This window comes from Misgurnus anguillicaudatus, chromosome 11 (assembly GCF_027580225.2).
Source record: "Misgurnus anguillicaudatus chromosome 11, ASM2758022v2, whole genome shotgun sequence".
NCBI classification, from domain to species: domain Eukaryota; kingdom Metazoa; phylum Chordata; class Actinopteri; order Cypriniformes; family Cobitidae; genus Misgurnus; species Misgurnus anguillicaudatus.
Genome location: NC_073347.2, coordinates 6,260,422 through 6,276,834, shown reverse-complemented (window position 1 = coordinate 6,276,834; position 16,413 = coordinate 6,260,422). Strand labels below are relative to the sequence as shown.

General features: G+C 35.8%; 1 protein-coding gene across 2 annotated transcripts in view; it reads right to left on the bottom strand.

Moving 5' to 3' along the window:
- Nucleotides 1-16,413, bottom strand: part of csmd1a (CUB and Sushi multiple domains 1a) — a 696,936-nt gene that overhangs the window by 91,320 nt on the left and 589,203 nt on the right. For both annotated transcript variants that reach the window (XM_073872919.1, XM_073872920.1), the window contains exons 38-42: nucleotides 13,544-13,662; nucleotides 12,251-12,320; nucleotides 12,039-12,155; nucleotides 3,203-3,412; nucleotides 2,277-2,465 (exon numbers count right to left, since the gene is read on the bottom strand). In XM_073872919.1, the coding sequence (XP_073729020.1) occupies nucleotides 2,277-2,465; nucleotides 3,203-3,412; nucleotides 12,039-12,155; nucleotides 12,251-12,320; nucleotides 13,544-13,662 (705 nt within the window). The remainder of the gene's footprint in view (nucleotides 1-2,276; nucleotides 2,466-3,202; nucleotides 3,413-12,038; nucleotides 12,156-12,250; nucleotides 12,321-13,543; nucleotides 13,663-16,413) is intronic.

Sequence of the window (16,413 nt, the reverse complement as noted above, 5' to 3'; positions counted from 1 at the left end):
CAAATAGACGTCTTCGAGATGTATGTGTGCTATCAGGGTTTGGGAACCAAATTGTTAGCTGGGATGGGCAGGAATATTTGGCTTACATGTAAATCCAGGATTTATCAATATTCTACATTAAACAGTGTATTTTTTTATTCGGGCTACTTATATTCATTTCGGGCTACCAAAAATTAAAGAGTGTCTGTCCGAAGGGCTACCAGGGATTTAAAAATTTTGCGAGCCCTGGTCAGGTATATAATTGTCATTGTCTTCAAGCTGCTCAGCTTTCGTTTTTGTTGAGAATAGTTGCACTTGAGTTTACTACTTGACTTATTAAAAATTTGCCTTGTTGTGTACAGTAGAATTCTGATGCATCGCAATGCATCGTAGAATCGAATTGAATTGAATCGTTACCTGGTGAATCGTAATTGAATTGAATTGTGAGGGCAGTGCCAATGCACACCCCTAATGGATGTATTTCATTATCCGGTGGCGTGATGAAGATATAAATATTATGACAGTGCCTGTAAAGGGCGTTCACATTAAAACGATATAAAAATATTGTTTTAAAAATCGTTTTATATTAAAGATAATAGCAGAGTTCACACAACAACTATAACGATAGCTTTTTGGCACATGATGAACGATAAACCATTGACAGCCAATCAAATCTATTTTAACTTGAAGTGCACGTGCACTTAAATGCAATAGAAAAGCTCATTCATTGCTGAGGTTATAACATAAAATGACCTCAGGTATACAGTGCTGATGCAGTTGCTGTGAAATTCATACTTAATGCTTTTCTACCACACTGACTACGCCAAAAGGTAAGATATTATTACACACTACTACATTCATTGTTTAGTTATGTGAAACGCAGCGAGTTGAGGACATCTGCTGGTTTCCCGCTGTGTAAATGCAATAAACACTGAATTTACATATTCAGTGAAGTGACATGTAAACAATTGCTAGAAAGTTTTTATTACAAGAAATATCCAATATTAGGTAATGCTGCGCTCGTTGAGCGAATTAGCATGAAGTTATCATTATGATGTGATCACTAATACATTTATCGTTATAATGTCCCTTAAGGGTTTTATACACTGCTGTCGTGTTATTTGAGCTGTTTCTGAATGAAGGCAGACTGCTGACAACGAGTCGTGTTGGCAGAGTTCATGTAAAACTTCCTAATGTCAAGTTTAAAACAAATTTGTGCTTAAGGTGCGTGACTAAAACACACGCGCACTTCAGTTAGTGCGGTATAAATGCGATTAAAGCTTTTACATGGACGCATACTGCGGTTATAAACGGCGTACGGCACCTCTTTTAATGCGATTATACTTACTGCGATTTTGAGCTTAATCGCATTATTTTATAGAATTATTGCGTTTACATGAGGTAAAGTATAATCGCAGTATTGACAAAATCCCATTATAATCGCATTATTAGGGTACATGTAAACGTGGTCACCGATCTACAGTCCATAAACAGTATTTACTTCAACCTTACATAAACCTTTACTTTATTTTTTTTATTAAATAACAGTAACTAATTACTCAGTAACTAGTTACACCCAACACTGTAAAGAGACTACATCTAATGTGGTTTTATGTTGTTTTATTTTTGTCCATTTTGAAGTTTTGCAAGCTTGGTCACGAAGTTGTTATTGTATAAAAAAAACATCAAATTACATAAAAAGTATTTATTTCTACTGAACGGTCTTCTTAAAAACTACACAGAAGAGATCACAGTCGAAGCCTTGATAACAGTTAATGACTGCAAAGTTAAAACGAGAACAAAGTATTTTTTAAGGCTGGTGAAACAGAAGCTCAAAACACATTAGAGTACTTACAAAAAAATCGTGCAATCGGAAGACCGAGAGTGACTGATCGATATAAGACAGGTCGGCTTTCACACTACACTACCCACGCTAATCATCAAGGCTACAATTTAGAACAGCTCCCTGTAGCACACGTCGCCACTGCTCGGGTCTTCAAAGGATGTTTTAAAGATGCTTTTAAAACTCAATGGTTCTTATTGTATTAGTAATACAAAGTAACACTTCACTTAAAGAGCATTGTTAAAAAGGCTTTTGGGAGTGCACAATAATACCTTTGTAAGTCTCGAAAAGTCAGAGAATTATTGATGCTTCTCGTTTTAAAAGTTAAATTTAAGCGAGGCCATTGTGGGCTGAAAGTAGCAGTACGCCCATCACAGTACATCACATTAAACCCAAACAGGGATAGAGGGAAAAGGACTCAATTCTTCACTTTATTATTTCCCTTTCTCTTTACCTTCACAGCGAGGAAAAGGGTGGTTCCACTTCCTATTGAATCCATGCTGGCATGTTAGCACAGGGTGGCCAACCAAAACGTATCCGGGAAAGCACTCAAACGTTATGGACTGGCCCGCTTTGAAATCGCTGTTTATGATGTACCCATTGTGGAAAGGATGCGGGTCTTGACAATTGTGTAATTCATACGCTGAAAGAAGACACATGCAGAGAAGATTAATCTACAGTATCTATATCAGTAAATAATCATGGGGATGATAAAGATGTTTACACAATTCCAATTATCTCAGAATCATATCCACTATAAATATAAATAATTTGATCCAATTCCAAATAGGAAACATTTATGAACATCCATAAACATATATTTTTTTTTCATAAGGTTGTTTATAGTGTCCTCTGTAAATCAGTATGAATCTTCCAATAACTAGTGCGTAACTGAGCCAATGAGCATCTCCCACGCAGCGGTTCAATTGCATTGTTTATGATCAACAGCCGTTGTAATTATATTTATTCATCTTCCGACATGTGTATCAAAACATGGCATCAGTATTCCACCCCATGCGAGCCCGTCTAGCGGTACAGATCAAGGCCCTTTCAACTCGGAGCGGACTGGATAAGAAAAAGGGAGATTCGAACGGTCTGACCTACAAGTGAGGGGACCAGACAATGGTGAGTTATTTATATCAAGAGGAATCGTCCAAATGCACCGTCTTATTGATTTCGAAATGCTTTCAAGACCCCGGCTGTCATAATGGAGTGTCCTCACAGTGATCTAAAAGGATGTGAATCTTTAGATTTCCAATGACCCTGGTAAAAGGCCTGCACTCCTGCCTGAAGAACCGATACAAAATCAAGAACCGCAGATGTTTGAAAAGAAAGAAAAAAAAGGGGCTGTATGCAAATGACGGACGGGTAGTCACCCACCTTGGTAAGTAAGTTTGAAGCCATGTCGGTTCTCGGAGTGGTCACTGTAGAAGTGGATGACGGTTTCGTGTGTGCTGCTCAGCAGAGGGGGTGGGAGCTGGCTGCCACTGAACTGACCAATCAGAGAGCTGCTGTGGTCCGGCCCGTTGCGAACCTCTAAAAAATCGTGGTTATCCTCGGAGGTGAAGTTGAGAAACTGGATGTGTGCCCCTGTGGAGTAAGCCACAACATGTTAGACTTTCGAAGCGAACAGCAATTTCTTTTTAAGGGACGTTTAAAGTGACAGGATTTTTTAAGGGACTGGCCTATATTGCTGCTTAATCTTCTGCTTTAAGTCAGCGGTAATTGATGAATCCTAAATCATATCTCCCATTAATACTTACATATGAAAAAATACTTGCAAGCACAGTAATTGGCTACCTGTGAACTCTTTAAAACTATATTAATGTACTGTATTAAGATGAACTATTAATTCCATATAAGCTGTAAACAATTACAATTTGATTATTTATTCAATCTATTTTATACCTTTTTAATCTTTCTATATATTAAATAAATATTTAAAATAGATAAATATTGGGGCCCAAAAGTTGATACTAAGGGCTGTTCAAATTTCACATTGAAAACCGCAAGGAAAACATAACCTTTCCAAAGGCATTCTCCTTTCCAAAGCACTCTGGCACTTGACTTCCCATAGCATCTGCTGTGTCATAGATTTAGTAAAGCATCTACATGCATTGTTTTGTCTGTTTAACTCAAGTCACTCTTACATCTGTTTTATTCTTTTTAACATTTTAAACTGTTTTTATTAAAATCACATTTATTTTCTTTAATTGTTATTTTAAATTCTTATGTATCTTTGTTTTTATTGTGATTTTATTGTCTATCTATTATTTTTACATTTTCTTTTTTTTCTCTTTTATATATTGTTTTCTCATTTCTATGTAAAGCACTTTGAATGACCTCTGTGTATGAAATGTGCTATACAAATAAACTTGCCTTGCCTTGCCTTGCCTTGTTTGTTTCAAAATGCTACCCGCTTAACAGATCATACAGCTCTGGATCTCTTGTCTGACCTTTTTGATCAGCTGTCCCTCCATCTTGAGTTTATACGGAATGACACATTGGCTGTGTAGGATATCATTAAAATGCTGCCTTTTGAGTTCGAAAAAATAAAATGGCGGGCAAGAAAGTGTCTGGATCACAAATTTAGTGTAAATTAAGTTATGTTTTCACTTTTTACACCTTTTGATTGCATTTCTAGTGAGAAATTAGTATTGCAGTTGTCATATATGGGATTAGTTATCACAAAGGTGCTCTCTGTTTATATTTCAAACTGAACTTTGATTACGCTGCCTTTGAAGGCTGTCCGAATGTGCTTCCCAGAGCTGCCTTCATGCCGTCAAAGTCATTGCCTCGTGAGGCAGGTTTCGGACGCAACCAACCAGGGGCGGCGTTTGCGTATGGCAGGGTATGGCAGTTGCATTCAGACAAAACACCAGAAATCAACAGGATATAATGATGCTCATTAAAGATCATTTTAAATATTTTCAGTAGAACATATCTGAACATTGGTACATCACTAATATGGATAATTTACACGTGTGTTTGACTTCATGCTGTAATACAAGAACCGACATGCGGATGACATCAACGTGCCGCGAGAGCTGTTTGAAAGCAAACTCTTCCGATGATTTCTGCCCTCACCCTCGCGGTACTTTGATGTCATCAGCCTGTCGTTCTTGCTTGCAGCGCAGCTTGAAGTCTTTGCAGGAGGTTTCATGATGACCGCTGTTTGTTATAATCTTTATTTTCGCTAGTAAAATCCTTTTTTTGTTTTAACATTCAAACAGACATGTTCTCCCTCACACTCACGCTATGCTGCATACATTATTCCAGAAGTAATATGATTTGTTCTCTGTGGATAAATAAACATGTCCTCTTCCACTGAGAAATTGTAGCGCAGTCGTGAATTGTATTAATTATTTGCGCGCATTTTTTGAATATGTCCACTTGTGGAATAAAAACTGCACGACGACAAAAGGTAAGACTTGTTTTTGCATTTAGCCCTGTTTTACTAAGAGTTTTATTTAGTGTTTTAGTCTTATTTGGTTAAATACGTATGCTCTATCACATCATTTAAAAGTCTTTATTGTGTTTTTATAAGTGTTTATTGGCGGTTATCATGACAAGTTTGTGAAGGGTATGTTTTGATATTATCTTGTTTTAGTTTATCTGTTGCTGGAGTTGCACTTAGTTAAGAATTACAACATTTGAAAAGCATTTTAAACAACCATGATTTCTATTTTTGTTTTTATTTGTATTGCCTCCGTATTGTTGTCAGTAAGTGCACATACGTGCAATCGTAGTATGATTTTGTACAGGTTGGTGGAGTATGTACACATATAATGTGGTTTCATAGATTAGTTATTTGAATGGCCTTCTTGTACGAAGAATTTTTGCCATACCCTAGGTTTTCATGAAACGCCGCCACTGCAACCAACGTTTACATGATGTTGAATCATAAAGGGTGAAGCTGATTGGCTGGACTGTGGTGCGGCATTCTGTAAAAATTAAGAATTTTCAAATCGCTGCAGAGCTGATGTGCCTGAAAAAAAAGGGCGTGCCACATCTTTTTTACATTTAAAATAACCTAAAGATGCGAAATGTGAACGGCCCCCAAGAAAAAAATTCTAGTTTAAAAAAATATAACACATTATCCATAACTGAGTTAACAAGAATTTTATTTTTTATGACAGCATGCTCTCTGGAATGGACTACAGCAGGGCTTCCCAAACTGTGGGCCCCCAGTGGGCCGTAGCGGTACTGCAGGAGGGTCTTGGCTAGGCTAAATCAAAATATTAAAATAATTAAAATATTTAAATTGTTCTGAAATGTGATTTTTCCCCCCTCCTTATTATATAAACATAAAGCATACACTGAAAAAACGAACTTTTTGGTGTAGTTATATTTATTAGATTAACTCTCATAATTTCTACATAATAATATTAACATTTATTGAGAACTAGATTTTCCTAAGTAAAATGATGATAAATAGACAATTAATTCATGAACTGTGTGGGAAAAGTAAGTCTTATTAGATATTTTCTTGTATTATTTAACTGTTTTATAGTCACTGCACATAGTCCTAAAATAATTAAGTAAATTTTTATCAAAAACTTTAGCAGATTCAAGTAAAAAATCTTAGTTCATTTTACTTAAAAATATTAAATCCATTAAACTAAAAAAATCTAAGTAAAATTTACTTACATTTATTTGCACATGTTGTAAGGAATACCCACAATTCTTTGCACCTGAATATTTTTATTTTTTAAGCTTTATCACAGAATAAGAACTAATAAGAACTTTAACTACTTAAATATTTGTTAGCAAAATGTCATAAAAATTAAAGGTCTTATATTATTGATGTTGTTTTGTTGTAAATAATAATCTTGTGAAGTCATCGTTCAGGTGATCAGTGTTTCTTTACATGAACCCTGTTCAGAACATTGTATTGTAATTCTCTCCACAGTGCTGATAATGCATGTCAAAAAAACAGTTTGTGTGCGTTTCTGTTCCGAATCAAGTTTATTCAATGACTGACTTGTTGTCAGTCATGAATTTTGTGTTATAATGCCATTTATAATACTAAAAATAACTAGGTCCATAGGAATATGTTAAAGAAAATAACAAACAGAAAATACGATTTATTTAATATTATTAGGACAGCAATGCTTCAATTTTCAAAAAAAAAAACTAATAGACTTTACCTAAACTTTTAAATAAAATAATTAAGTAACATTTAATGAATTATTTAACATATGTTTTATCATGCAATTTTAAGTAATTTTTATTTTATTTTAGTAGGTAAGTTTTACTTATAAAAAAGCAGTAAATTTTACTTAAAAAAAGTTAGTGCAAATTGTTACGAGGATTTTTTTAAAGTAAATTTTACAAGTTGTTTTTTTCAGTGTATAAATTCTATTATAGTGAGGTGAGATATATTGCTTCTAAATAGTTTTAGATTGTATTATGTTTTTTTAAACAACGTTAAGCAATTTATTGCAATAGATTTGTGAACTATGTAGCTTCTGTTACACAGTTTGATGCATTATACTTGTAAATAGTATGCAGAAAGTATGTAGTGTTATTATGGGTATATATATTTGTAAAGAATGTTTATATCATCTTTCACCAGAATATAAATAATATAAAATTGTATGGTAGTTCTCATGTTTCACAAGAGATTCTCAAAAACTGGTTAATAAATGTTGACAATCTGCTTTATTAAATATATACAAATGGGGGCTGGGAGTCGTGGAGCTTTTGATATGTTTTTGGGGGCCTTACCACTCTGAAGTTTGGGAAGCTCTGGACTACAGTATATAACTTGATTGTTCATTGTTTCCCAACATGAGAAATCTGTTTATATTTAATGGTAACACTTTACCTTTTTTACATATTTACTATTAGCTACAAAGTTAGTCTTAATAAACTCCTAATTTACAGCATACTAATTCTAATATAAGGTAGTTGTTGAAGAGTTTAAGTTTAGGTATAGATTAGAATTAGGGCATGTAGAATATGGTCATGCATTAATACAAATATGTGCTTTATAAGTACTACCAAACACCCAATAGCAATACGCAAGCTAACATGTAATTAGTTAAAAGTATTGAATTGGTGTGTCTAGTGGCTTTATGTCTTCTTAAAACTTTGTTTATTTATCCACTGTAAGTCTTTCACTGTGTTGATGTGATTATTATTGTGCCAGGACACCGTTTCTTAGTAACTACACAACAGTGGCTTATTTTTGGCTCTGCGACTGCGCTTTTAATCAAAAGAAAACTCTGAAACGCCAAAATGCATCATGCGTAGCTCCAAGCTGACAGAAAAGATGCTACTGCAATATATTATAATTACATACTATTAACTTCACCTTGTCTTCAACAATTATCTCGTCGTTGTCTCCAATCAAACTTTTGGCTTGATATTGGTTACATAGAAAGACGATCGCTGGATGATATGACAACAAAAGATTTGCTGTTGGATGCTGATCACAGAAAGCTTTGCGTTGAGACGTCCCAGGCGGTTCTCTGATAGATTAGCTTTATTGTCATTCTGACGCGGTGCTATCCTCTAACTGCACTTAACTCTACCTATTCAGACTGTCCTAAAAGCTATAATCAGTCTCCACAAAGCCATCTGTGTGCCTTATTTAAATGATTGTACCCTGTTAACAGTGAAAGCTAATGCATTTTTGCTACACAGCACAGACATGATCGTTTTTGCCGTAGCGTGTGCCGCGGCTGCTTGATAGGGCAGAAAATTGCTTTTGGATATCTCAATGTTACACTGTTTTCCTCCAAGTTAGAGGGGAGTGGAGGAGAAATATTTGTGCTCGAGGAAAAGTGTGAATGGCTTTTTTAAATGACGCGCAATTACCTTGTTAACGTCTGAAATGGTTCTTTTGTTCTTTGCTCATTTGAACTGTGAGGTGGGAGACGGGAAATGGGGCACAGCTAAATGAGTTCAGAGAGTTGAATTCAATGCCCAAAGTCTCAAACAACATCTCAAAAGTAGAGATGAATGAAACCAAATAACAGCCTTGTGTTGAGGGGCAAAGCCATTGAAAATAAAGTAAGTGCCACTTTTCAACCCAAGGTCATTCCTTATTTTTTTGGGTCTCTATCTGGGTAACTATTGATGCAAAAGTTTGCACTTTACATGTATTAAAGTTTATTATCTACTTACTTAGGTCTTACCATTGAAACCAGTGCAACAATTTATGGCTTAAAGGCCACATATTATGCTAATTTTTTACAAGATATGATATAAGTCTCAGGGTGTGACTGCAAAGTTAAAATACCCCACAGATCATTTATTATAGCATGTCCAAAATGTCCCATTTGGGTGGGAGCAAAAAAGCTCTGTTTTTGTGTGTGTACCTTTAAATGCAAATTAGCTACAGCTCCTCGCTTCCTTACTAACAGACAGTAAGTGCTTGCAGTAAAAAAATAGATCTGATTTCTGTGAATACACTCTTAGACTATAGATGGATTTCAGTCATGTGACTTTTACGTCATGCCGCCATCTTGAGGACCTACCGAGTACCAGTAGGCTATTGACAAGCATTGGCTAGCTTGCTACGATTTACAGATTTCTTATCTTTTACTGTCTATGATTCTTACGGATACAGTAAATGGCTACGAAAGACAACATGTCGCACCTCGACTGTCATGAAAAGAAACGCTACTTAAAAATTATATATCTTGGTTAGGGTGTGATGCCTACTCGATCCCTGATGCGTTCTTCCAGCTGCTGTTCGCTGCTACCGAACTACCACTATTTTACAACATAAGAAGGCGTGACACAACATGAAACTTTACTCGAAGTATCACCTGGATCTCTACACATGAACGCGAGCATTGAGAACATTGTTTGTGTACACAGAGTTTACTAAAAAGAAAAGTTTTGTACAACTGACTTTGGCTGTTATGGTGTCCGCTCATCATCTCTGCCAGATGTAAATAATCAATTTCCGAATGCGAATGAATGAATCTCATATGAGGCTCCTTTTTCAACTAGAAGGTAAATATTGTTTTTCACTTGCGACAAAACAACGAATTATCCGTGTATTTTTATGGAACTATGCTTTAGGAGCTATCCATCTTTACTTTCCTCCCTCCTTACGTCGCATTCGGAGATCGCTACATCTTGACTGGGAAGATGCCGGCGAGCAGACAACAAAACAGCCAAAGTCAGTTGTTCAAAACCTTCTTTTTAGTAAACTATGTGTACACAAACACGGTTCTCAATGCTCGAGTTCACGTGTAGAGACCCAGGTGATACCCCGAGCAAAGCATCACGTTGTATCAAGCCCTCTTAGTGTTGTAAAAATAGCAATTTTGATGCTTACGACATATTGAAGGCATAGCTTCTAGTTCTTTTGCGACCACTTCAGGTACTCAAAATGGCGGAAGACAAGTGAGTGACGTCAGCTGATATTCACGTATAGTATTTTTAGCCACATTAGCTCGTCAATGTGCTAACAAACACATTTAGAAATGCTTCTGGGGAAATTAAGCAGTCAGAGTCAGTGGCTGTGGGCGGGGCTTTGTTTGTGTGATGTCACACTAACAAGAAAATCAAAACAGCATGTCTAATAAGTGTGCATTGATTTAATGGGGACTATAAATGTAGAGGGTGGATTTTTTTCATTGTATGACATTGGTAGACCTTTCTTTAAGTAGTTTAAAGACTTACTATCAGAATACAATCCATCACGTACACTTAATTATCCCTAGAATATCAAAAGTATCTAAAGGTGGGAGATCCTTTTCATATCTAGCCCCTAAGCTATGGAATGACTTACCAAATAATGTTCGAGAATCAGACACAGTCAATCACTTTAAGTCTAAACTTAAGACATTCTTCTTTAACAAAGCATTCACATAAAATGTAAAGTAAATGTACTTATCCCGCAATAGTGAGTTTGTCTAGAACAAAGCATTCACATAACTCATCTGGGCATTATACTTATGCCGCAATAGTTATCCTGTCTGGAACCAAGCAGATTTTAAACCAAAATATGACACTTGCATTACATGCGCATACAAACAGACCCAGTTCTTGCTGCTGCGAAGGTCATCACACCACTGATCTACTGGCCGTCCTTCACCATGATGCCCAGCCAATGTCTGACCAACGACCACCGGCTGAACCAGTTTAATCCACTTACCAGTTTCTTATATATGAAGAGTTTCGTTGCCAAACGAGATAACCACCGTTTTTAATTGTTCAGAAATCTTGTTTTTTGATTGTGCATTTCAATTAATTTCAATTCAACTGCAGTTGGTTTGATTTGATTTAAACCTTCATAACTTAAAAAATGTAGCTAAGTAGCACCATAAAACAAAATAATAACATGATAATAAACATGTTTTGACAAAAATTTAAAAAAATGGATTTATCTAGTTTTGCAACGAAACTCTTCATATATAGAATTATATATGTATCTCTCTTAAGGGTTTTTCTCCTCCTAGGAGTTTTCCCACAGGGTTTTTCTCCTAGGGGTTTTTTCAGCCACCTTTGGCTTAACTTAGCACTTTACTGTAAACGTTACATTATTATACGCTCACTTGTACGGTTTATTATTAGCCGCTGTATACTTCTTATATTATCTATCGATTATTCTGTGTTTTCCCCTACATCTACTCATGTGAAGCGGCTTTGAAACAATTAACAATTGTGAAAAGCGCTATATAAATAAAATTAAATTGAATTGAATAGTTTACTGAAATGTACTAAAATTTAACTAGTTTACTGAGCATCTGAACAAGGTGATTCGCTAAAATCTTTTTAAATTTCCAGCACTGCTTCAATTTAAAAGTTGTTATAGCCTATAGAATGAGACATAAAGAAACCAGTTATGTAGTGTTTTGTTTTGTTTCGCTTCACCGCTAGTTGCTAAAAAAAGTTTGTTGAAAAAATGCCCTATTGTTGCACTTCAGTCTTACACTACTTCAAAAAATTTAGTTAAAGTCAAGATAATAATGAGAAAAAACATAGGGCACAACTAAAGTAGATTATTAAAAAGACAAACACCTTTTTTTATCTTTTTATCTTCTATGCACAATAAACCAGGAACTTGTAATAGAAAAGTAAAGTCAACATGGAAATAAAAACGAGTCTAAGATGGTACCGTTGCTATTTTGGTCATAATAAACGAGTACACTACAGTGTGCAAAACCGCTTTCAACATCGTCTTTGAAGTCTTAATCCCCAGACTGCTGATTCAGTTACATCCTCCGCATTTTGCTCTCGGCACGCTCACCGTATCCGATGGGTAGCACTATTCTCCAGGTGCAGTCCAAGTTTCCAGGGTAGTTCCCGGGGAAACCCGGGCTCAAGATCACATCAGTCATCTCGTGCAGGGATCCTCCGCACTTTGCTGCAGAACATAGACATAAAACCAAATGTCAAGGGGAATGGGGATATTAAAAAGAATAAAATGTGCTATCTAATTAGTTTGGAAAGATATAATACCAATACAAAGCGGAGGTGGGTAATTCCAGCGCCGCACGGTGCCAGGCATACACGTTATGTGAGAATGCCCCTAAAAAACGACAGATCGCATGGGAAGAAAAGATACTGATATATGGATCAAGACACACTCATTTATATAAAGTACTGCTTTTTTACAATGTTGAATTGTTTCAAAGCAGTTTTACATAAAAGACGAAGAAAGAAAGCACAGATATTGGAAAAATATGATTTAATATACAGTATATTGAATATAATATATACTATTAATTATTTATTGATTATAATCTGATGAATCGAAACTAAAATCAGACATTTAGTAGTACATTAATGTGTTAAAAAGCAGCCACAGACTAGACATGTCTTTAGGCAGGAATTATCTAAAAAACTTTTTTACAAATTTGTTTAAACTGTCTTTATATATCAATACATAAGTAAAATGTAAGTACTCTGAATAAGAGAGTATAAAAATCAAGTATCTATAGACCTCTTACGATTGTTTTAAACACAGCTCATGATTTCTATTCATTCCACCCCCTCCCTTCTGGGTTTCTTCTAAAGCCACGCCCCCAAAACACATGAACACGCGACGTTGGCCGGCTCTTCTGGGAGCAGCATTTACCTCAGACGAGCGGAGAGGAAGGAGTGCGGTGCATGTAGTAACATCATGTCAGAATCATATGTAATAATACATTTAACTTTACCACTAAGAATATAAACAAATACGATCGCTTTTAGTACTCACTTTTAAGCTAACATATCGATACTGGTAAAGTTTAAAATATATTTTGTTTGATTCTGTAAAAAACGAGCTAGTTAAAAAGGAAAAGCCACGTGATATTTACTCTCGTTTCATTGCTTCGTTTATTCCTTTTTTGCTTTGTTTGCCTTCGCTGACTGGATATGCACTTTCTGTGAGTTCTGAATGCTCTTTCTCTGCCGTACTTTTTCTCTTGCTAGAGTGCCTCGTGCCTGTTTAAATCAATCGGGTGTGCGCATGTCTGGGCAGATCCCATAGCAACAGGGGTGGTGCCATGGTCGCGAGAGAGAGTGATAGTCGCGCAAGCCAATCATTTGTTTCGTCCCGAATGGAAAAATGAGCTGTGTTTAAAGCAGCCGTGAGAGGTCTACAGACACTCGAGTTTAATACTCTCTTTTTCAGAGTACTTACATTTTAATTATGTATTGGTATATAAAGAAAGTTTAAACAAATTTGTAAAAAAAAGCTTTTTATTTAATTCCTGCCTATCCTGCCTTTAAGTAGATTTCTAAGACAGGCATGAAGTCGCAGCTTACCTGAAGCACGTAGCCCGGCTCACAGCTGAATGATACAACCTCATTCACCATGTACCTGTCTCCATGCTTGATGCCATTAGCTGGGACCAAAGGTTCTGGGCAGGTAGTCAAACCCACAGCTAAACGGATCAGAGAGACATCAAGTTATGAGAGAAACTTAAGATATTTAAATGTCTCACTGTATCAAAATCACAATACTTGTTTAAACAAAAATAATTTTTTTTCATTTCAAAATAATTAAGCATAACAGAATGTTTAAGACCGGCTTTGAGTTGAACATGTGGAAGATACAAAGGTTTTGACGTTCTAACATACTGTAAAGATTTTTAAAAGCTCAATGTAAATGTGCTGTAGGTCTCAAAATATGCTATTAGCTATTCAGAATCAGAAAGTGACTTCTCTCAGGAGAACAAATCCACACTTCAGCATCCAAGCCTGCTGGAAAGGCTCCTCAAAAATGAATGCATTATTTATTATACCACACTGTAAATCAGCATTTTTGTCAAATCATATATTTTTATGTTACTAATACCTATAAAAACAAGTTGAAACTGTTTAACTTAATTTGTTACGGTATGTCAACTTATCACAGGTGTAAATCTAAAATATTATGGTGAATTAACTTGCAAAAACAAGCTGTTTTAACTTCATGCTGCATTTTTTACGATTTTACAACCAAACAGTCCAAAGACATGATTCAATTCAGTTTTATTTATATAGCGCTTTTCACAATTGCTTAAAGGAATAGTCTACTCATTTTCAATATTAAAATATATTACCTTAACTAAGAATTGTTGATACATCCCTCTATCATCTGTGTGCGTGCACGTAAGCGCTGGAGCGCGCTGCGACGCTTCGATAGCATTTAGCTTAGCCCCATTCATTCAATGGTACCATTTAGAGATAAAGTTAGAAGTGACCAAACACATTAACGTTTTTCCTATTTAAGACGAGTAGTTATACGAGCAAGTTTGGTGGTACAAAATAAAACGTAGCGCTTTTCTAAGCGGATTTAAAAGAGGAACTATATTGTATGGCGTAATAGCACTTATGGGAGTACTTCGACTCTGCGCAGTAACACCCACCCTCTTCCATTATGAGAGTGAGAAGGGGAGCGGACTTTTCAGGCGAGTCGAAGTACTCCCAAAAGTGCTATTACACCATAAAATATAGTTCCTCTTTTAAATCGCTTAGAAAAGCGCTGTTTTATTTTGTACCACCAAACTTGCTCGTATAACTACTCGTCTTAAATAGGAAAAACGTTGATGTGTTTGGTCACTTCTAACTTTATCTGTGATTGGTACCATTGAATGAATGGGGCTAAGCTAAATGCTATCGAAGCGTCGCAGCGCGCTCCAGCGCTTACGTGCACGCACACAGATGATAGAGGGATGTATCAACAATTCTTAGTTAAGATAATAACATATTTTAATATTGAAAATGAGTAGACTATTCCTTTAATTGTTTCAAAGCAGTTTTACATTAATAAATGCAGGAGAAAACACAGAAAAAGAACAGTAGGTTAATAACAATAACAGTAGTTATTCTAAATAGGTATGAATGTTAGTCCTGTGATTGACTGTCTAGGGTGTTTCCAAGTTGGAGATAAAGCTCCTGTACTCCCCATGAACTCAACAGGGATAAACGGTATAGAAGATGGATGAATGGAATTGTGCGACCTTGCACTTTTCTGAAATCAAGAAATCCAATTTTGTGTTTAAAAGATGTCTGATACTCATCCAAACACAATCCAGACAACTAGGTATTTAGGCTGACAGTGATAAATTTAATAGACGTCTAACCATAGCCCAAAAATCGTTTAACTCATTCCCCAGACATTTTTTGAAAAGTTGCCCACCGGCATTTTTTTGTGATTTTCACAAGTTTCACAAAATGCCTTCCAGGAAAATTTTCTTCTAAAAATATATAAACATACAAATATATCAAATGAAAGAACAGAACCTCTGCTTTCAAACAATAAACAAACAAAACAAAAAAAACTTTCATCCTATCTATATTTTTTATAAACTCTTAAATGTGGATATTTTTCTTTAAAAAAAATATATATTTTTTGCAAAAAGCTGAAATATTAGCATTTTTGTGTAGGAATATTGTTAGAGACAGGCCCGGGGTGGGTAATCGGGAGAACCGGGAGAATTCCCGGTGGGCCGCTTCACTTTTGGGCTGGTCGAGTTTTTTTTTTTTTTTACATTTGTCACGTTAGTGAGTCTATCTTCTCTTAAATGACACTTCACACATTTCGCATTGACACTGCAGCGCGCAGCCTCTGCATGGGTTGTACCATGTGAGGGAGTTTCCCCCTCCCCTCCCATAGAGTTGGTTCGGTCCATAGCGCGTCCAAGAAAACTTTTCTCCGGTAGGCTGGGCCGGCCCTACCGTAACAATACGCGTCTGAGAGGAGGAGGGCGTAAAAAACAGGTTGAAGAAAAAATCTATTTGGAGGAGGATGCTGCCAAATGTGCCAAACTTACAGATTTATTTTCAAGAGGACAACAACAGGTAACTTAAAGAGAAATAAGTCTAGTAAGTTTATGATTAGCATTAGCAACGTAATTATTCGGCTAATACCGTTGTCAAACTATTTACAAGCCAACTTTTTTTTAGTTAAAATATTAGCCTTTTGTGTATACATGGGGATTCATAGACTTTGCAAATATTATGCAAGCAGCTTCTGAGCAGCAGATAAGCCAGTTCGCCGCTGAAAATGAGGAGGCCATGAGAAAACAATATGAATTAAAGTTATTTAACCCTCAGATTGTGTTCAGAACCATATAACACCTTTTGGGTTCCCAGTCAAAAATGACCAGCCGAAAAAAAAAGCGTATAAATCACTTTTTATGCTATATATT